This window comes from Passer domesticus, chromosome 6, assembly GCF_036417665.1.
Source record: "Passer domesticus isolate bPasDom1 chromosome 6, bPasDom1.hap1, whole genome shotgun sequence".
Classification (NCBI taxonomy): domain Eukaryota; kingdom Metazoa; phylum Chordata; class Aves; order Passeriformes; family Passeridae; genus Passer; species Passer domesticus.
The window spans coordinates 3925704-3947735 of NC_087479.1; the positions used below are offsets into that span (position 1 = coordinate 3925704).

A 22032-nucleotide genomic window follows, 5' to 3' on the forward strand; every position below is an offset into this window, starting at 1 on the left:
CTCTCTGACACATTTCTCTTCATATATTAACTATCACCAGCAGTGAATTTCATGAAATCCATTTGAAGTCTGCGGCAACAGCTTTCAGTTTACATATATTTACATTTTGCAGCATCAGAGACTATTCCTGGAAATTCAGACATTTCATCCCTTCCCATGCAAAGGATAATATATACAGAAGCTCCATGTGTGAAAGAGCTGCAGTAATGTAGAGAGCCTGATCAATTATCCAAAGGGTACACAACCATTCAAGGCATAAGGATGGAAGGTGAGACTTTAGTTCACTTTCCTCGCTTGCAAACGAGGGGGGAATAAAAACAAAATCTGCTGCTAAGAACAGAGTAATTGGAGAGGCACTCTGGATATTTTCAGAGACAACATTTCAGCTAAGCAATTACTCCACACTGAGAGGGTTGGGGAAACAGAGTAGATACTACTATGAAAAATTGAGCACACAGACAACTGCATGAGTTAAGTAGTAAAAAAAGGCCCTGAACAGTGGCTAGGTCAAGGACAATAAATGTTTGAAAGAGCAGAGCCAAATTAACACAATTTAATAAAAAAAAGAACAATACATCTTGTATGAAGAAGCCTTTCTGTGGCAGCTAAATAAGAGATACACCAGTAATCCAGGCATGCAGTGCATGACACCATCATATCATGACCACAGTTAGCTTGTCCAGTGTCACAACAGCTTAAAGATTACCTCTTCTGTGTATTCCTTTGGCAAAGGTACCCCAGCAGTGACCTGTGGAAAAAGGGAAAGAAATGGAGTCCCATAAGACTTTTATCTATGACAGCAATCCCCACCTGATTCTTTTTAAACAGTATCAAGATATAACACTCTACTCCATGCGGATCCTTTTCATTTCTAAGAAAAAAATAAAAGGAATTAAAAGAGACTGCATGATAAAATACATGACTCACTCTGGAAGTGTTACAAGAGGCCCAGCATGCAGGCACTTCACTAGGGCAATAAAACAAGCAGGTATGAACCCGTAACACACTACAATGAAACTGCTGACAAACAGGGAAATATCAACTCCTTTTACAACTCTGAATTTCAAGACAACTTCAAGCTGATCAAGTGCTACAAGGCTTTAAGTGACTGGAACAGAACAACAGGAACAGCCCCTCAGACTTACTGAAAAGCTTCTCCAGTACTTACTGCAGGTCCTCCCCCATGCATTTTCAGAGCTCGGACAGTAGCAACCAACACCACCACATGAGGCCGGAGTCCAGAATAGCGGCACTTAATGTTGAAGAATTTCTCCATGCCTATGTCTGCACCAAATCCTGCTTCTGTAACTAGAGTAGGAAAAAAAAAAAAGTTTGTGAAAGATTTCTGGGTGGAGAAATCATACTCTGATTATATAAATCAGAAACTTCTTCCAACAAAAAAAAAATTATAAAAGCCCAAAGACAGTCCTGATAAAAAAGGCAAATCCCTCCAAATCAAAAAGCAAACAAAAACACCTCACACTCCAGACACTTACCAACAAAGCCATCTTTACCCACAAGCTTCAATGCTATTTTGTCTGCCAGCACAGAGGAATTCCCATGTGCAATGTTGGCAAAAGGTCCAGCATGAACAAACACTGGTGTTCCCTAGAACAAGGGGGATGCAGGAGAGAGAGAGAAAGAGGAAATCAGAAAGTGCAATTTTGCAAATATGCAGCATGTCAGGAGCTAAGTACTGTGGTCTCTGAAAGTAAAGAAAAACACTTTTAGAAGACAGATCTTAAAGCCTTCTGATCAGACATTTGTTATCAGCAATAAGGACTACAGGGCAAACAGGATTATTATAATCTCCACAAGTGGAGGTATAAATCCGCTTAGGAAAAGGATGGCTAAATCCCAGCAACTCTTTGTCATTCTCCTCCATCCACACCATTTAAATTCCCAAAACACTTCTTGACATTAAAGACAACAGACCAAAGACACAGCAAATTTTAGTGCATTTGCTCAGGGTCATCCCACATGCCAGTGGCAGACCCAGAAGGAACCCAGCCCTCTCCCCTAGCCCTGAGCACAGAACCACAGTAAAGCCCCAACTCTGAGCTGAGCAGAGCCACACTGATTGTGATGAATTAACTAAATCAGTTGCTCTAAGTGTCTTCTCAGAGCCAAGAACCAAATAACCTGTGCTCACCTCTAGTGTCTGCATGAGGTTTGGTTTAACAGTATCTTTCATCAAGACAGCCAGAGCTCCAGTCACTCCCTAAAAGAAAGAAGGACAATCAGTTTCCAGATGTACCAAGACCGTGAGATGGTTCCTGTGCAGTGTAAAGGCTCTGATTTTGTCCTCAAGGGATTTTGGTACAGAACCAGAAGTTGGTCAACATAGAACTAACTCCAGTCAGGGCAAAGCAGAAAAATGACCTTTACATTCCCGTAAGAACTGTGATTTCTGGTGGGAGCAGCCTCTTAGTTGTGACCTTGCTGGGCCATCACTTTATAGCAAAGGCATAAGAACAATTAATTCATGTTTCAATGCTATGGCAAGGTTAGCAGGTAAGGGCAGCAAGGGAGTAACCTCTCAGTAAGCATGGTTTACTGCAGCCCATTCAGCAGCAGAAAACAATATTCTTAGATTTTGTAGGTCCATTTATCCTGGATTTTTCTTCCTTCTTTTCAGCAACTTGGTCTACATACTGACCTTAAAATGTCACAACAACCTGCTATATCCTGCTCAAGTCTCTTGTGCAGAAATAACTTTTAAAGTGAACCTCTGTGCAGATGAGAACAACCAGGCTGACATGAAAGGCAAACACCAGAGCCCACATTTCCTCCCAGGTGCAGCCACGTACCCTGCTGAATTCTGCTTCCTGTGCAACAAAAGCTTATGACTTCATCCCATGTGCTTTGGGAAAAGAAGATGTGGGTTTGGTCATTTTTTGTGACTGACAGTCCAGTGGAAACCAAACCAGCTGTTATTCAGCACTTGAAAAAGTAATGAAAATTGCTGTCATGTCCTGAGCCAAATGTTCACAGCAGTTATGAAAACCTTGACCCACAATCTCTTTTTCTTCCCTTTCAATTTCAACTGAATTGCAGCACTCAAAGATATGAAAGCCTATGTCTTTCTAAGACATTCACTGCTTTGTTTCATTAGTTTCAATCTTGCCACGTGAAAGCTCATTTAACATTTAATGGATAAGATTTAAACTTCACTCATCTCCACAATAATGGAAACTGCAGAGCAAGATTTCCATGGCGACATTTCAGACCCGTGTCACTCAGCGCACTTCGACACATCCCATCTCTAAAAACCTCTAGTCAGTTTTTGATTCCAAGTTCCTTCCCAGATTTTCTTTGCACTTCCTGGTAGCACACTCATGACATTGGTTGCACCACAGCAGCAGGACCCAGCCTGGTCTCTGCAATCACATTTCTGCCTGCGTGAGGAGTGGGTAACATCTCCTAATAACATGAGCCACTGGCTGTCATCAAGTGCAAACATAACAGACAAGAGAATCTGTTGGATGTCTGATACCATCCTCCATTCTGCAATTGGAATGGACAGAATTAAATATAATTAGATTTTTTAAAAAGTAAAAAAAAAAATATTTGAGATTAAAGAACTTCTATCACCTGGACTACATAAAAGTCAAAGAAACTCCCAAGCCAAGCATCATCTGCCTACATGGCTGATGGGCAGTAAGAAACACTCCTGTTTTCCAGAAAAAAGGGCTTAACTCAGTTACTTAAGTTAAACTGGCAGCATGCTAGGTGTAGGAATTAAAATCTCAAAGCTGCCTACAGAACTTTGGCACACGCTCTCTCTCATCCCCAACAAATGTCTCACATAGGGATTTACAGATAAATTGTTCCAGCCAGGCACTTTTCCTGCAAGGCCAGAGTCAGGCCATCAATCTACTGTTTCTTAGCCTTATGCTGGGAGGAAGTAAAACAAATAAACAACACTTCCACATCCTCCCAGAACATAAGGAAACAACCTGCAGTAAGACAGCAAGAGCTGGGTAAGCCTTAATGCCCTTTCCCACCTAGCTGGAAACACAGGTCAGGAAGAAGTGCCTGGGACACAGGGCATTGCCCTGGCACCATGCTCAAGCGCCATTTGGGAAAATGCTATTTGAGGCATTCCACAGACCTGCCAAGAACTAACAATATTGGAGGGAGAGCTGCAAAACAGTGCTGCAGCTTGCAACTGCTGCTTTACACACTGGTAACAGGCATCACCAGCACTAAGACATTCAGCATTTCATGAAGGGAAATTAAACATTTGTGTCCCTCATCCAAGGCTGCCTTACAGAGAACACAGACTTTTTGCAAATGCCTTGGCTTTTATAGCATTCACAGACTCTCAGAAGAAGATATTTCATTGTCTGTAATTGAATTTGCAAATGCTTTGCTCCTGCTCAATGTTTTCCTCACTCCAGGGAGCCTAAGAAACAGGATGGCCAGCAGGATGCATTTTGAGTTCTTCTGATCCATAAACATGCTTTTTATGCAGAAGCCACCATCTACTTCCCCTGTAACTCCTGTGGTGCCAGTTGCAACTTGACACACACCACATCCCACAGGACCCTCATCCCTGCCCACACATACCCTCTCTAAATAAGGTGTGAAGGTGCCACACTGAAGGAAAATAACCTTCATTAACTGTAGGAGCCAGGATTTTATCTTTACTCTTCTATATGCTAATTTTATTTTTTTTCCATACAACTGCCTCTCTGCTTTTTAATCCAAGGACTTTCAGAAATAATAGGAAAAAGCATTTAATAGCAATGACTCTTACAAGGTCATCTGCTGTAACTGGTTGTCCTTTTTTGCTGGAAGCTACCACCATTCTGCCAAATCTCTTTTTCATATCATCCAACCCATCAGCCAGGGCCAGGACTGCCATGATTTCACTGCTCACCGTGATGTCAAACTGAGCCTGCAAGAGATGAATGAAGGACATGAACTCATTAAGATTCCCTCCCAGCAATTCTTGCCTCTGTTCAATTCTTGAAACAAGGCAAATCATCACCATTGTAATAAAGAAAAGAACGAAAAAATACAGACACAGAATATGCAAGAAATCCAAAGCATTTCTCTCAGAACACTTCATTTCATTTGGCCATTTTGAACTGAATTTTTCCCCTGCAAAATTAAACAAAACCTACTCATTCTGTTGCTATTACATGTCTCTCCTGGCACGAACATTAGTGATTCATTTAAGAACACGTAACACTAACAAATTATATTTTTGAAGACTGAGCTTACTAACTCATCTGGTAATTGCTAAACAATACAGTAAAAGACAAAAAGCCCACCAGCAGAAAAAAAGAGATTCTATAGGAAATGTAGGGTAAAATTAATCTGACATAATGCAGACACTTCCATCTTAGGGGAGCTAAGCACCCTAAGGACATTTGAAGTCAAAAGAAAGAGGCTTTTCTGAGCACAATTAATTTGAAGTATAAATTTGACAGTTACTTAAGGGATGAGGGGAGTCACAGCCCAATTGCCTCTTTTACTCTATTGATTAGACAATGAATCTAGACAAGCTCAGATTCTGCGTCTAGTTTTGGCCAGATAAACCCCATCCAAAAAACCTGCAGTAGTGAAGACAAAGCACTGTTGTGACCAGCTTTACAAAGGGCACTCGTGTACCACTGTTATGCCACAGACATCCCACTTTGGGAAGCAAATATTCAGGAGACAACAGGGAAGGAGGGAAGAAACAATTTAAAATTAAACACAGCACTGGTAGCAAATTTAACTGCTCAGTTGAGAAGACTTTCTGCTTTCTCTTTAACAAGATAATGGTCAAAGATGAAAATAGCTGGAGTTACAGAAACTTCCTTCAGGAACATCTTTTTCAAAGTACTTTCTAAAACATGTGAGGAAAGGGAACAATTACCGTCCGTGTGAAGCCTTTCTCTGTTGCAGACTGTCCAATAGTGATTTTCCTAAGGAATCTGTCATTCGTATCCAGTACTGCAAGGAATGCAGAGAGGTAAGATGTCACATTGCCAAGTCATAAATGCACATCTTGGCCCTGTGACAAACACCCAGCCAGGTCACCAATAAAGAGAAGATGGCAGTTTGAGAAACCATCCTCTCCTAAGGAACGGCAAGTGCTTTACAACGTGATTCTTACACAAAAACTGCAATGAAATTAAGATACCCAGAGATACACCAGGGCCTGCACTGCATTCAGAGGGAGTCTGCATCCCTTTGTGTGCATTAACCACCAGACCAAAGCTTCTCTGAAAAGCAGAACTGATAATATTATTCCAATTGATTTTTCACCATCATTAACCAATATGAATCCAGGAAATTACTGCAGTCAAAAAGAAATAAAATTAACACTTTATAAGTAAAGTGATAAAGTGGTCAGATACTATCATTCAGTGAGAATTGTTTCATACAGCTCCATTAAGTCAAATTACCTTGGAAACAAAAACTATGAAACACTGGCTTAAATTTGCTGTTTCCTTCTATATGCTTGAAATATTCCAAGTGTTTTATGAAGTATTTCCCATGAGGCAGACTACTTTAGTCTCATTACAGGTTATGAAGCAACTTCTGGAGAATACATTTCGTACTGTATTTTAAAAGAAAGATGAAAAAGCAATACACTTGGAGCCTAACTCAGAAAAAAAGTCCACTTTGAAAATTCTTTTGATAGTGAAATATTAAATCTGCCAGACCAGAGAATGATTCTACTTTCAACTATCCTTAAAAACCTCTAAAAAAATCTGGTCTTCATTTGCTGTCAGTCCCCGACAGAGCAAGTGGGCAGATTAAAACTGAATTTAATTCCAGAGCAGAACCCTCTCCTTACTCACAGAGCAGTAAGGTAAAAAGGCTGCTGGCTACAATTGCCAAATTCAACTCTCAGTGACTGACAAATCCAGAAACACAAACTGTCACCCATTAGCAAACTCTTAATGTTTGTGAATTCAGAGCAGATTCAAAGCCCCTGTGTCAGACCCCTCAGATATGGGATCCTAGCTGCAGGCAACTATCCCACCAAACTTAAGGAGGGAGGACCCAGCTCTGCCCTTTCCCATTTTCCCAGGAAACACAGTTTCAGCTGTAACTGCAAATGTCTCTTTTGACAAGTTTTCTTTCATTTAATGTCTCTAGTACCTCTCTGCCATGTTATGGTGCCCGGGTCAATGTCCAGTCTCACAAATGCATTTACTTCTTCTTTTGTCAAAGCCATAGGATCAGTTTTGTTAATGCCCAGTTTCTGTGGGAAGACAAATAAATATAAATATTCACAGAAATGAACCTTTTACTGCAGCATTGAGGTTTTGGCAGCAGCATCTGCATATTCAGAAATAAGGAGGGGCTGCCTTTTTGCGTCCCTTTCTTCCAAACCCCACAACAACATAAGATGATCCATATCCACATATACTGGACAGAGCTTGCTACTGCCCAGCTTGGAAAGGGCAAGGCAGACAATAGAGCTCATCAGGGCAGGTTGTCACCAAGCTTTGTGCAAGGCACCTCCAGAAAGATAAGAGACAGCTCTGCACTTCCTTCCATGCCTTGCTCTCATCATTAGCCTCACATGCTTACATCCATTTCTCATTAGTTTGCCTGGGGTCACTGCACACAGCCACACGCATTTAAAGCCACTGCTTTCAGCATGCTGGTTAAAGCTGCACAAAGGAGGAATTAAACAATTCAGTCACAAGGCTGTCAGCATCCCAGAAAGCTGATCTTGAACACACTGAGAGGATGGGCAGCTTGCCAAGTTGCTTAATTGAGAGAAGAATTATCTCAAGAAGCCTGATAGAAGCACAGGCTTAGGCATGAGGGAAATGATACAGTTGATTTATGAACGAGTGAGGTTTTTTTAATTAACCAGACAGTCAAGTCATATTTTTCTCCTAAAGAACAGCAGGGAAGAAGAAAGTCTGTTCTTTTCCTCTTCAAGCATATCATTTAGAAAAGGAAATAAACAACAACAATGACAGAGATACCATCTTTCTGGAGTATTAGCATTCTGTTCACATCTTGACATTTAATAACCAGAAGAGTGGTTAGGATAGAGTTCCCTCAGCAGTCCAGCAGGAACACCAAGCAGTATAACATCATTTCTTGCTCAGCAATGGAAGCAAACCACACATTCTCTAATGGTTTAAGACATTACAGCAAATTAATATATCAGAGTTTTACCTTCCCAAGTAGTCTGACTATTGCTCCTGACTTCCAAATGGGCAACTGATCCAGCCTGAACACTCTACAAAACAGGCTTGTACCTTGAAGGAGCTCAACAGGGCTCAGTCTGTCCTCCCAGCTGCAAGGTTCAAGCCCAGTGCAAAACTGTCCATCTGCTAATCCTCATTTTTGCAGAAGCCAATGTGAACTTGCACATGCCCTTAAGTTTTGAGGATCAGAGGAGCTGTGGGCTGCTCAGGGACTGCCATTCAATGAAAGGGCTACTTATCTAACCAGGATTTTTTTTTTTTCAGAGGAGAAATTTGCAATGTAGGGAACAGGTGTTTTTTTTCATTTTTCTTTGTTTTCTCAATCTGGGTAAGACAAAGAAAATTCTGTATGTTCTCTTTTTGCTGAATTTTATGAATTGGGTTTTTTTGGTGCTGCATTATCCACACAGCTGTCACATGGGAACCACTCATCTCTAGCTGTAACTGTGTGGTAGGTACAGAGACTGATTCTGGTCTTTTCTTAAACTGCATTAAGGACACAGAACTGACACCACTAATAAAGGACACTAACCTCTACTTCTTCCCATAGTGTTAATCACAGAGTATTTGACACAGTTATAGCAATGATTCTTCCCCTTGGGGCTGCACCTGTTTTCTGTGCTGTATGAAGGGTTACACACTTCAGCACACTTTGGGTAAAAAACAAATGCCAGCAGAATGACCCAAGGGGCAACACAGGGGTTTCTGTAACGTAGCTCTGCCTACCTAAAGGATAAGTCAATGGAACAGAACCAGAAACCAATGAGAAAGCAGCGAGCTCACCTGTAGCCTTCGGATCTGAATGTCTGAGAACTTCCTGACACCATTGACAGATGGCACCAAACGGCTGTAGAGAGCCTTGCAAAATGAAACAAGCAGTTAATCAGCACTGCTGGCACATCCAGAACAGCCTGGCCAAAGTGGGCTGGGACCAAACACAAGGTAAGGAAGGACTGTACCTGGTCAGACTGAGTCAGCTCGTGGAACATGCGCGCGTCAATGGCAGCAGCGACCAGGTTGTTGGCTGCAGTGATGGCATGGATGTCACCAGTGAGGTGAAGGTTAAACTAGAGGACACAAAACATATCAGTTACCTCATCCTGCTGCAATTTTCATTTATTCCAACTCACCGTAGACAGATGGAAAGAGGAGTATTAATAGTAATGTTAAAGTGGGTGAGGGTGGAGGGGGAGAGATTGCTCAGTGCAGTATGTAGAAGAGAGGAAAGAATTTCTCTAAAACATAAAAATGCCTCCCCCACATTCATGTCATTTTACGAACTTCTAAAACAAAGCTCCCAAATAAAAAGTTGTTTGTTTTTTTCTTTTCTCCTCCACCAGAACAGTTCTCACAAGCTGCTTTGGCACTTAAAAGACCCGACTTCAACACACTCTGTATTCTGCATTATTCCTCCTTCACCTTCCTAGTGACCCCCTCATTTGCACAGCAGGTTTCACACATACATCAGCTGAAGTGGCTGCTGCTCCCACAAGGGAGTCTGAGCTAAACTGGAACTAGCAACCTTGTGCAGCACTAGCAGTGGAGCTCTGTGGTTGCAGAGAGCTCTGCTTAAGGTAACCACCCAAACACAATCACAGGCAGAGCTTGTAGACCACGTACTACACAGTGACACTGCTAGTAGTTTTCTTAGTTCCATCTCATTAAAACATAGTTTGAGTGGGTTTGCCTACGTGAGTTATCTGGCTGCACTGCACTATCTTGTAGCTGTGAAGCTGATGAAGGATCTAGATTGGGTATGAGAGAAAATTTCTTTGTGAAAAGGGTTGTCAAGCACAGGAACAGGCTCCCCAGGGAAGTGGTGGGGTCACCATCCCTGGAGGTATTTCAGAAACATGCAGTGGCACTTGGGGACACACTTTAGTGGTGGGCTTGGCAGTGCTGGAGGAATGGTTGGACTTGGTCATCTTAAAGGTCTTTTCCAACCTAAATGATCCTATGATTATGGCAGGTGAGTAAATAGTGTGGTTAAAACAATCCCCTTCCTCTCTAGCAAAGCAGCAAAGAAAGAAGATGAAAAGGGGATATTAGAAAAGGTGATATGACAGAATACCTTACAACACCATTTTATTGAAGCCTTGTTACTGTCGTCTCAAAACCCACAAAGCTAAAAAGAATGCAGCTAGTCACACACCAATTATAAATCCTAATTAGTAAATGCTAATTGTTGTCTCATTCTGCATACATGCAACAAGAAGCAATTATTATTATCTTTGTTTTGCAGTATGAACATAAGTTTTTTACTTGTTATTTTTTCATAGGATGAAAACTGCATGCAAAATTATTAAATGATGTATCAAGATCATTATTTTAACTAGTGACTCCAGATACTTTAAATTTTACCAGACGTGCATTGACTAAAACACCCCCACAAAACTATGTGTATTTGTACCACGTGGGTCATACTTAAAGAAAGTAATTCCAGCTAGTTTGGTTTCTAGTGTGCCTGTTTCCCACTGCAGCACACAGTCAGGTATTTTGGCTTGTCTTACTAACACTCCCAAAGAGGAGGAGGTTATTTTTCCTGTCACATCTATTCTTCACACATGCTCTTGGCACGTGACTGAATCAATGTTCTGCCTCCTGAACATCTTTATCTTTTATGGACTTGCTGCATCAATTAGAACAAACAGCCCTTTTGATCGTTTCTACTTTTCTTCCTGAAATTGTCCTGTGTCAATCTACAATGCATGAGACAAAGGCAGAGTTCTAGAGGCAATTACTCTGAGAGCTGAGAGAGGCACGAGAGCACATGCTACACGTGCTTTTTAATTCCCTGCCTCCAAACACAGAATTTTACTTGCTGCCAAGTCACACCAGAAATATGCTCCAGTGCCAGCCCCCCACAGGCTGAGGTCTTGGCATTGCTGATTCCCAAATTCCCTTTTCCCAATTCCTGTTAGTAATCTAAAACACAAGTACACCAAAATAGCTCACGGAAAGAGTCGGTGGCCACCACAGCCGACAGAACTATGCAATATTCTTCCAAAATGCATTAAGCCATTATCATCTTCATTTCAGCACTGGGAAAATGAGGCACAGCATGTACTTTGCTCCAGGGTACACAGCAATTCAAGGCAGAGAAGGGGAGGGAAGAGAAGAACTGGGAATTCCTAGCCCTATGAAGTTCCCTAACCATAAAGGTACACTTCTGAAACAACACAAGGATGGTTGCTTGCTAAAAAAAACCAAGCTTTGCTGAAACCAAGCACCCAGTTCTTTCAAGTGCTACACTAGGTCATAAACTCATATATTTTCTAAGTTATCTGACTGCAGTATCTCTTCAGGGTCTGTGAGCTGTGAGGGCAATGAGTCTTTATATAAAGAATTACCTCTTCCATTGGGACAACTTGACAATAGCCACCACCTGCAGCTCCACCTGCAGAGAGACAACAGTCAGACCACACCAATCCAGGTGTCTCCAGCCCAGAGTGCTATTACATCTGTTTGCTTAATGGCTCCAAGAGGGCAGCTACCACTGAGCAGCTGAGTTTAAGTCCCAACACAGTACCTTGAAGACAAAACTGAAGAACTTACCCAAAGCTCTTTTTTCTTAAAATAAATGCACTTGTAACTAGAAATAATGTGAAACTACAGTGCAGAAGAATAGTATTTCTGAATTCCATCTTTGTCCATTTAGGCTAACTGCAAGCAACAAAACAATCATACCTTTTATGCCAAAAGTTGGCCCCTGAGAAGGCTGCCGAACACAGGCAAAGACATTCTGGTGAAGGTGTGCCCCTAAGGCTTGGACAAGGCCAACAGTGGTGGTGCTCTTCCCCTCTCCCAGGGGAGTGGGAGTTATTCTGCAGCCACAAAGCAGAAAAGACACAATTACACCTTTGCAGTGGGTGAGAATCAAATCCCAGGGATAAAACAGTCACCCAGTGATTGCAGTTAATGAGAATTCAAATTCTGAACTGGCTCATACTTCAGCTAATCTTCATCAATTCAAAACTGGAAAGAGATTGGCAAATCACATAACTGCTGACAACCTTCCTCTGAAACAATTTGCTGGTTCCTACTGAAGGCAGGCTACTAGACCTGGAGAAGTTTGGCTAGGAACCAGTCTATCCTTCATAACCCTGACCAAAACAATTCATCTGCTGGAGAGAAATGTTAAGTTTAAATGTTTGCCACAAGTGATCCATCTACTCCCCAAACGACTACATTTTCACAGTGTGATTAACTAAAACCCTGAGCACCTCAACCAGTCACCCCACCAAAAGACAATTCAACAACAAGTCATGCTAATAAAATTTCTTTTCATCTTGTAAGTGATGTCTCAGTTCAGGAAGCACCTACCCAGTAACAACGACGTATTTGCCATCTGGCTGGTTCTGCAGACGTTTCAGCACTGAGAGCTGAACCTTGGCTTTAGTTTGGCCATAGAGCTCCACCTCATCAGGGAAAAGACCAACTTCTTTTGCAACTTGATCAATGGGCTTGGGCATGCAGGACTTGGAGATTTCAATATCACTTAAAGAAAAAGAGCAAGATGAGTTTATAAGTCAGACTTCTACAAATTCCCTGCTTCTGTAGGGAATAAACTACAAACACCTAATCTATATTTTACAAGTCAATCTTTAAATCCCCCTAGTTAAATGAATCAATCCCACAAGTATCAGGTACATCACAACAGACACAGAGTTGCCTTTTTAAAAATAAAAAAAGGGCAAACCCAAAACAAACAACAACCCCTCTCCTCAACCTCCCCATTCTCCCAAATGCCTTTTGTAGGCAATGTGTTATTATCCCATATGGTATTTTGCATATCTTCAGCTGCTCCTTGGGGACTTGACACCAGCAACTCCTATTTGAAGATGCTAGGGTTTTGACATGGCAGACTGAAAATTTTTCAAGATACAAGTTTTTCACTATTTCCTGAATCAGCCACCATCTAGCTGGCCTGAAGTGTGTGAAAGTCCAAGAAGACTACACTTAAGGAGACATCACAGCAACACTGCAGCTTAGCTCTGCTTCCTCAGGAAGACCTTAGAATGCCTTGATTTGAAAGCATTACCTTGGAACAGGCACCTTTAGGGTAAGCTGGTTGTATTGAATGGTCCATTTTCCAGGCTGGAACTTCTCCAGAAAACGCTGTGCACTCTCCACAGTGCTCTGAAACAAGCAAGTGAATGCATTAAGGCAACCATCATTGCATGAACTGCATTGTTCAACAAAGAGACCAGAAAGGTTTGCCCTTTCCATCTGTCTCAGTCTGAGATTAAACCAAAGTGCATTTATTAAAGCATCTGCTAATAATCCAAAATGAGATTCTGCTTGCTTTTTTCTTCAAAAGAAAAGAATCCCACCACATCTATCTCTCTACTGATCTGACAGTGAGCTGGATTTTTTTGGGTGTTCTGTGCCAGCAGGGCTTCTTAAGCAAAGCATGGAAATAGAGAGAGATGGTTTACACTGTTACTCTCCTTTTTATCCAATCATCCTAAGGATAGTTTCAGAACTAGGACAGGACAGACCCATTTTTTATGGTTTTGAGCAACCACGCTCAAAAACCCCTAAAAAACCTCCCAAAACTGACCAACCAGAAACCTCTGTTCTAACATTTCCTTGAAGTCCATCTTCTTCCTCAGTTAACTGAATCCAAATTGTCTGGACTAGAAGCTGGAAATCCTAACTAGGTTTTTCAAGAGCAAGAAGGGAGCACCAGCTGCTTTGGCAGTGTGCTGATGGTCAGCAGCAACACCCCCCAAAGTAAACACAGAGGAGATGACCACAGTCTGCTCAGTACCTGCATTAACATGGCCACAGTCATAGGTCCAACACCACCAGGAACTGGGGTGATGAAAGAAGCTTTTTCCTTTGCTGAATTGTATGCCACATCTCCCACAACTCTTTTCCCACTGGCCTTTGTGCTGTCTGGGGATTTGAAGAGAAAAGTAGGTTACAAATCACATTTCAGCACAGCAGAGGAGACAGCACTGACTGAAGCAGAAGTCTTTAATTCTGCTGGAGCAAACAAAATATAAGCTGAGTACCCAGGAAGCTGCAAAGAAAGATAAAACAGCTAAGACAACATCACAAGATGAAGCTGCTATCATCATACTTCACTTGCAGAGTGTCAACAGCTCATGCAACACATCCTCCCATTAAGCACCATTTATCCTCAGCCAGACAGATCTCCCTTTCCTGGAGGATGCAAGTCTTTTCTCAGTGGCTCATTGCCCACGGGGCAGTTTGAATGAGATATAAACCAACAGACATGAAGAGGTGAGAGATTAAACATGGCTGACTTGTTCCAAACCCCCAGATTTACATTTACTCTGTTCCATTTTGGAGGGCATCTGGGCCTTAGTATTGAATACAATCACCTGCTTTTACAGAAACTGAAGGCAGGAAGTGCTGAGCTTTTCAGTTATCACTGCTAGTTTAATGATGGACCAGTAAATATGGCAGTTAGCAGAGATCAGTTTTGTCAAAACAAACTTCACAGGTGCCTTAAGAAAGATTATCCTACTGAAGCTTTCTCTCAGGCAATGTATTTTGCTATATCCTGCTGCACTATATGACCTGACAATTCAGAAACAGACACGACAATTCAGAAACAGACACAGTCCTTTTTTCCAGTGGTGACCATTAAACTCACTCATAAAGAGAGGAAGAGACAAAGTGAATTAGTGAACTAGCACAGTTATCTAAGGGAGTCACTGATTACAGCACACAAAACCAGAAAATTTAAGTTGCTCCTGGAATGGCAGATCCTCACTTCAGATAAAGGACTCTAGGGAGATTTCAACCAGTGTGAAAATCTGAAAATAGATTCTAATGTTGTTATATTGAAATATTATATTGCATACAATAAGTGTGTATTTGAACAGAACACAATTACTAACTTTCATATACATCTGGTGAGGGGGAGGGAGTGGAAGAGAAACCAAACTCCCCAACAGTAGATTATGTTAAAACCAAAGAGAACAAAAGCCAACGTTATTTTTTAGCTGCATTGTTACTGACAATTAGCAGCTTGGATGCTTTCCTGTGTGTTTTAAGCAACACTGCTTCTCCCTGAAGCTCAAAGCCTGAACAACATCACAGCTGGTAAGCAGTGTTTCTGCAGCCACTGTCAGTTTGCTGCCTCAACTGCAGACCAGCCTGGCCTTCCCCCCTAGAGACCAATTTAATTAAGGCTGCAAACAGTAAATAATGTAATTTTATTTTCTTCCAAGGATGCCAAGCAGGCTCATCAGCCATCCTAGCCAGGAAGGCTCTCCCAAGAATGAGGAAAACAAGCTGGCACTCCAAACTGCCTCATCTGTTCCACAGACACAGAGATGAGCACATGCCAAACAATCCCCCAGTCCCTGCTTCTGCACCTCACACCAGGCACTGCTGAGCACAGCCTAGGAGCTATTCAATTACCTGCACAATATTCTTTTGAAAGAAAGCTCACACACAATACTTGCCATCTCTCCCCATAATTTCACCTTTTCAATATTCATCATCCCACTCTTAAAAAATACAAACTAGTTCCAGGGAGTATCAGTGACACTATAACCATGCTGCAAAAAAGCTGCTCTCAGATTCCACTCTCATGGCTGCTTGTTAGCAAGGGCTGCAAAATCCCACAGCAGGCAACTTGGAGCAGAGGTGCTTCCTCCATCAGGACTCAGAGAGGGACATTCCAGGGATTGTCCTCTCTGGGAATATCCTCCACCTGCACTGCTTTCCCTTTCTGTAGCAAAGCAATTTCTAGAGGCCTGGAATAAGGCATCCAGAGTATTTGCTGGACCAGCCCTCTAACTGCAGCCATGGGGAAAGACAAATACAACCCAGTTTGGAAAGTAAGAGGCACTTGTCTGCTCTAGCAGAGATTTCAGGAGATTGTTTTTACCTCTCTGTCTACCTGGAGGAAATTCTGTTAATTGCAGTACACCAAGCCAGATGTGGCTGAAGTGTCTCTTCCAGCCTCCAAACCAGCACCCTTGGAGCATTCAGGCCATACTCCATTCAAAAGCACAACAGCTGCATTTGTATGGTGCCACATGGCTATAACTTGTCCTAACTCCAGCTTGGCAAGACAGCATGAGCTAATGTCCTGATATATCAAATCAGTTTGGGATCTGCCTTCTTTGCAACATACCATAGGGGAAAAAAGTCAGGAAAATTCAGCAGCTTCAAAAAACCACAGGAAAAAAAAAAGAACCTATAACATCCATCATTTAGAAATGTGACAGTTTCCATGATATTCTATCAAGTCTCAATTATCAAATCTCAAAGCCATTAAGTGTTCTCCACGTGACACTGACTGGGCTGGGTGCACAAGAAGCTCAGATGTCAGTGCACTGCTCAAGGCAGTGCAATTGCAAAGGAACAGGGATGTGTCCTCAGAGATGCAGTGCACATAAAGCCTGAAAAAAGGTCATACCATCATATATCAGAAACACAATGGGGGCTTGATTTGCAACGTGTCAGCTGGGGAGACTCCAACCCATTCTGCTTCATGCACATCAGCAGTGACCTTGTGGGTTTTGGCAAATGGCCTGAGTTTGGGTTGTTTGGAAAAAAAAACCATCAAGCAACAAACAGCAACAGCAGATGACTTTTTAGTTTAATTAGATAGAGGACTAATGTTTTTAAAAGCAGCCTAATGTCAACTTTGAGTAACAAGACCACTCAACAGAAATTTCTTTACATTCTGTTAAATAATGGCAACAAAATGACTGATTAATTATGAAAACTACCTTTTAAAAGCCTTGTGGGTGTAGCACAGTAAGAGTGACTAATTTTCCATATCATTCAATATCTGTAATTTGGATTTAAAATGAGATGAAAACAGAAATTGCCAGACTGTCTGTAGCATCTTTATAAGGAAGGAGCAGCTAAGTGAAACCCTACCCTAAAATCCATTATGTTAAAGCACTTTATTCTATGCCTGAACCATTGTCACCAATACTCTTGCACAATCTGCTTTGTTTCAAGACAACAGCCATTCAAGCCTAAGAAGTTAATGCTGTGATTCAACAAATCCACAGCTACTTGAAGAGACTGCTTGTCATTTCTGTACTTCAAAGGCAACTGCTTCAACAGATCCAAGCACGAAGTAATGACAGCAAAGCCCTGTGCTCCAAAGTGACAACAGTGACAAGACTTCAGATGTAGCTGGGGCAAATTAAATGGATATTCTGTTGCAATATTTCGTAGGCCTCCTCCTTCCTCTTTAATCATCAGCCTCGTTGAAGGCTGAATCAAAACTGCCACCGATCTGCTTTAGGAGAGCACTTCAGACCAGTGGTTTCTTTACTTTGGCATTGTCAGAGGTTGTCATCACTACTTAAGACAGAAGAAGTCCATGTGGACCAGAGACACCAAGGAAATAGTATTCATGAACTTAGCAACTGCATTTATACACAAACAAACACATCCCCACTTGTTATACACTGCCCACGCACCTGGCACATGGTTAATTCCACAGTCTATGACGATTGCACCAGGCTTGATCCATTCACCTTTTACCATTTCAGCTCTACCAGCTGCAACCACCAGGATGTCAGCTTTGCCAACCTATAAAAAAATTAAAAACAACAAACAAATGTGTATCACACTGGCAGGGGGAAAATGCAGAGCTGCTTTTGCAGCAAGTTAAATCAGCTTGAGCTGCAATGAAACTGTGCTCACCCATTGCCACTGGAGGCATGGAAGGGCACTCTCAGCATTTAAAGGTAGCTGCCAGTTCCTTGGCAAGGACAGATTCCTGCAGCTAGAAATAATGGCCTATTTTCACACTCCTACCCTGAATTATTGCTAGTCAACACTTCACAACCTCCTCTGAACTCCTCCATGATTCCCAAGTGGATCATACAGGCTACATTTAGATAAAATTAAAGCCTTCTGAATATTCTTCTCTTCCTTCAAATATCCCTGCACATTTAGTGCTAGAAATATATCCAGCATTCATCAGACAGCAAGAACTCATCTTGCTCAGCCAAGAACAACCCCTGCACAGAACTAAGCAGCACTTCACTTGTGACAGCACTGTCTTGTGCTTTTCATGTCCAGGACTGCATAACACACAACTCCAGGGGAAGCTGACTGTTAAAGACTCAGACTAAAGCTCGTTGTCAGTTCCTGCACTGCTTCATTCACATTTGCTTAGGAAGCTGCTATCCCTTGGATTTTTTTTCCTTTAATCTTCAAGGGAGATAAACTATTTTTAAGATATCATTAAGTATGAGCACTTCAATTTTTAATCAACCTAATGATGGTCTTACTGAACAGCAACTTAATGGCGTGAAGCATTGCAGTGTTTCTGATCTACTTTGTGAGTTATATTCAAACACTCCTACTCCCTTTTTCAGCTTTAATACTTGCCTACAGAGCCTGGCAGTGCTGATGGCGCTACGAAATCCAAGTAGGTGGCAGCACAGCAAAACACTATTTCTGTCACTCTCACTGCTGAAGAGGAAAATGGTACCAACTCCCTGTCATAGAAAATGGACTGAAAAAAATAAACCAACTGAGATATCATTTGGCCTAACATTTCCCAGCCATTAGAGCAGAAGACCACCTGGTCTCTTGGGTAAAAAAAAAAAAAAATCAAAACAACAAAAACATATGCTGTTTTGCCAACCCTTACATGGAGATTAGGAAGGGATGATTCAATTCTCAGCACTTGCTCAAAGACAACAAAAATAATAATTTTATTGTTATAATTAAACCCCTTTAATTAAATGCCAAAAATAATCAAGATCCTATTCCAGCAGAAATATTTACACAACCATGCAATGAGCAGAACTGGGAAACCAAGTCAGATGAAAGACACCCCAGACCTAATGACTCACAGCAGCACCACACCGAGCAGCAGTGGCCTGGAACAGGTAACTACAGGCTGCCCTTACCTCCTCAGCCAGGGTGGAAGTCTTGGAGTGGCAGGTGGTGACTGTTGCGTTGTTCCAGAGCAGCAGGTCGTGCATGGGAGCACCCACGATCTTACTGCGACCGATCACCACGGCTCTTTTCCCTGCCACCTGGACACCTGCACCACAGAGAGCCAGCAGAGAGCAAAAGAGAGGTCACTGTGCAGCCTGGTACACACGAACTCAAACTGCTCTGGAGTCTTGGTCAGTTTAACTCTGGCCCTGGTACTTCAGAGTAGTGCTCTTCTTTGTTGTGTGTGGTAGGGAACTGCAGTTGGGAGGGAGGAAGGAAAGACCATTTTAACCTAGTTCTTTTATTACCTCAGGCAGCAGAGATGAAATGTGGTATCTCAGCAAAAGTTGTGAAGCAGAGCCTCACAACGTGTGTGATTTCTATGCTTATTGAAGACTACTGCACTCATGAATAATGTATGGGAACTTCCTTACCTGTCTGCCTGATAAGTTCCATGCATCCCTTTGGCGTACACGGAATGAAGCAGTCTCCAAGGTCCCCTCTGGAGAGTTTCCCAGCATTGATGCTACTTAAGCTGTATTTAGAAAGAATAAAGGCCAAGTAAGATACCCAGCCTCACTGTTCAAGAGAAAATAAAGAAAAAACCTTTCTTTCTGGAGTAGCTCTCATGCTCTCCAGGGGTGAAGCCAGTTTACCCATCCACGTCCTTCTCAGGTGCAACAGCATTGGTTATTTTTTCAGTGTTGATGGGATTATTGGAGTCAAGTGGCAGCTGCACTATAAAGCCATGAACAGCTGGGTCTGCATTCAAAGAGGCAATGCACTTGAGCACCTACAACAGCAAACACCAAAAAACTAATGGCTGATGAACTGAAATATGATTGATGCAAAGGAAAAAACATAATCTTATCTGGATTAAAAGATATAAACTTTATGTTTAGTTTTTCCACCAATAAGTATAAACCAATTACATTCTTTATTTTTAAAAAACAGCTCCTAAAGTATCTAAATTTTCAATTGTTGTGTTTTAGTTTTCTTAAAAAAACCCAAACACCTCAGCAGGTTCCAATTATTTTTTCATTAGCTAGTATCAATAGTCAAGTACTCCTTTTTTATACAATGACAGGGTAAAAATATCTTCAGCACAACATTGAAGTTATGTATTTTTTCATCACTGGCTGTATTACTTACATCAGCTTCTGTTGCTGTGTTTGGCAATTTTATGTGATTGGCACTGATCCCAATCTGCAAATGAGAATAACAACAAATTATCTGATTTCTGAATTGACATCCAATTGATCTGGCTAATCTCTCTATCCAGCTAAATCACAGCTGCATTCTGTCACATTTCCCAAGACTATCTCCTGTTCCTGAGGCTCCAAGTCCTATGGCTTAGAAATAGCATCAAAGATAGATTAGTGCTTTGCCTACTGAGTCTGTCCTTTAACTGTCCTATTCACCTTTTGACATGAACAACATCAGCTTTGCTTGACAGCACACTGCCTTAAAATACCAGCAGAAATGCCAGGGAAAAATGCACTCATCTGTGTTCCTGCCCTGTTGTAGCATGTAACGCTCCACCTGTGACAAGCACAAAACAACTGCAGGTACAAGACAGGCAGGGAAGATAAGAACAAGGCCATGGGTCAGGAAAGACACAGCATTTCAGACAAATGTAATCTGTGATGATCACACAAGGAGTGGCACCAAGCCACACTGCTGTGACCAGAGCACCCCACTTGGCTCTCAGGTTACACACCTACACTACATTCTTGTAACTGAGAACTCAGGCCAACACTGCTTTCTCCAATACTGGAAAAACTCAGACAAAACTATGGACTTGCATGTGGTTTTTCATATTCAGATCTGAACAACTGTAGGAGGGTAAAAAGTAGTCCTGAAAGTCCAGGATTACCTCAGCAGCAGCCTTCAGCTTCATGTTAATGTAGAGGTTTGAATCATCCCGATTTCCAACCTAAGGATGGAAAGACAGTTGGATTACAGCACAGAACAGAGACCCAGACACAGGCTGAGATGGGTTTAACCCTCACCTTCCTTGGATTACTGTAAAACACACTGATAGAGGACATAAACAGCTGGAGCTAACAGGAATGTTCTTTCAAGTACAAGGCAGTTAAAGACAAGTTGTCTGATCTCCTGCACAAACTATTTGCACCTATTGAAAAACCTTAAAAACACAGTGGTCTCCAAAGCAGAAAATATTGCCTGCCATCTGATCTGAGAAATTAAATCCTTAGCTAATTAACATTATCAGCAGGTGCTGATAACATTCAATTATCTGATTAAGGCTTTCAGAAATGCTGGGCCTCTTTGATAGCCAGGAATCTTAATTTTATGCACATGTGTGCTTTGATGGAGACATTTCTTCCACTGCTGTTTTGAACCTTGAGAATTTTCTTGCCAAACAAAAACCAAAACAAGGACAAAGTGGTGCACAAAGAAAAAGCAGCAAGTGGAACAAATGCCTGCAGTTTTTGGCAGTACTGGGTGCTCACAGTACAACTGCATTTCAGGAGACCATTTGCCTCATCCAGTAGGTTTTGTTCAAGGTAATATTCCTTCTAACCTTAAGAAAATTGGGGTCAAATAAGGAAAAGCTGATAAGCAAGCTCTTGAAATTCTGTTTCCTGATACTTGGGAGCCATCCCTGGCTCTCACATAGACTACAAGCTGTAGGGGTGACCTGATACCCAGAACACATTGGTTCTTCCTCCCTAGGTACAGATAAAGGAACTGTCTCCCCTGTAAAGTCTGCTGGATTTAGGAAAAGGTTTGCTTCATACAGGGCAGAGAAACAGGAGATGTCAGCAAACGTTTTATGAATAAGAAATTACTGACTACAGGACAAAAAAAATAAAGATGAACTGACTTATTCTTTGAGCTCAGAGGACACCAGATGCCTACCAAGAAAGAACAGAGCACATAATGTATGGTGTGCTACAAATAAGAAACAGTTCATTGTCCT

At 41.8% G+C, this 22032-nt stretch overlaps 1 protein-coding gene across 1 annotated transcript in view; it reads right to left on the reverse strand.

The window, feature by feature from the left end:
* The window catches only part of MTHFD1 (methylenetetrahydrofolate dehydrogenase, cyclohydrolase and formyltetrahydrofolate synthetase 1), a 39588-nt gene that overhangs the window by 8184 nt on the left and 9372 nt on the right, over positions 1–22032 (reverse strand). The window contains exons 3-22 of the mRNA XM_064422879.1: positions 20962–21021; positions 20238–20291; positions 19742–19878; positions 19520–19620; positions 19055–19191; positions 17609–17720; positions 13951–14078; positions 13219–13316; positions 12501–12674; positions 11865–12001; positions 11528–11574; positions 9137–9244; positions 8961–9035; positions 7108–7210; positions 5873–5949; positions 4763–4903; positions 2153–2221; positions 1497–1608; positions 1169–1308; positions 707–748 (exon numbers count right to left, since the gene is read on the reverse strand). Coding sequence (XP_064278949.1) covers positions 707–748; positions 1169–1308; positions 1497–1608; positions 2153–2221; positions 4763–4903; positions 5873–5949; positions 7108–7210; positions 8961–9035; positions 9137–9244; positions 11528–11574; positions 11865–12001; positions 12501–12674; positions 13219–13316; positions 13951–14078; positions 17609–17720; positions 19055–19191; positions 19520–19620; positions 19742–19878; positions 20238–20291; positions 20962–21021 — 2052 coding nt within the window. The remainder of the gene's footprint in view (positions 1–706; positions 749–1168; positions 1309–1496; positions 1609–2152; positions 2222–4762; positions 4904–5872; positions 5950–7107; positions 7211–8960; positions 9036–9136; positions 9245–11527; positions 11575–11864; positions 12002–12500; positions 12675–13218; positions 13317–13950; positions 14079–17608; positions 17721–19054; positions 19192–19519; positions 19621–19741; positions 19879–20237; positions 20292–20961; positions 21022–22032) is intronic.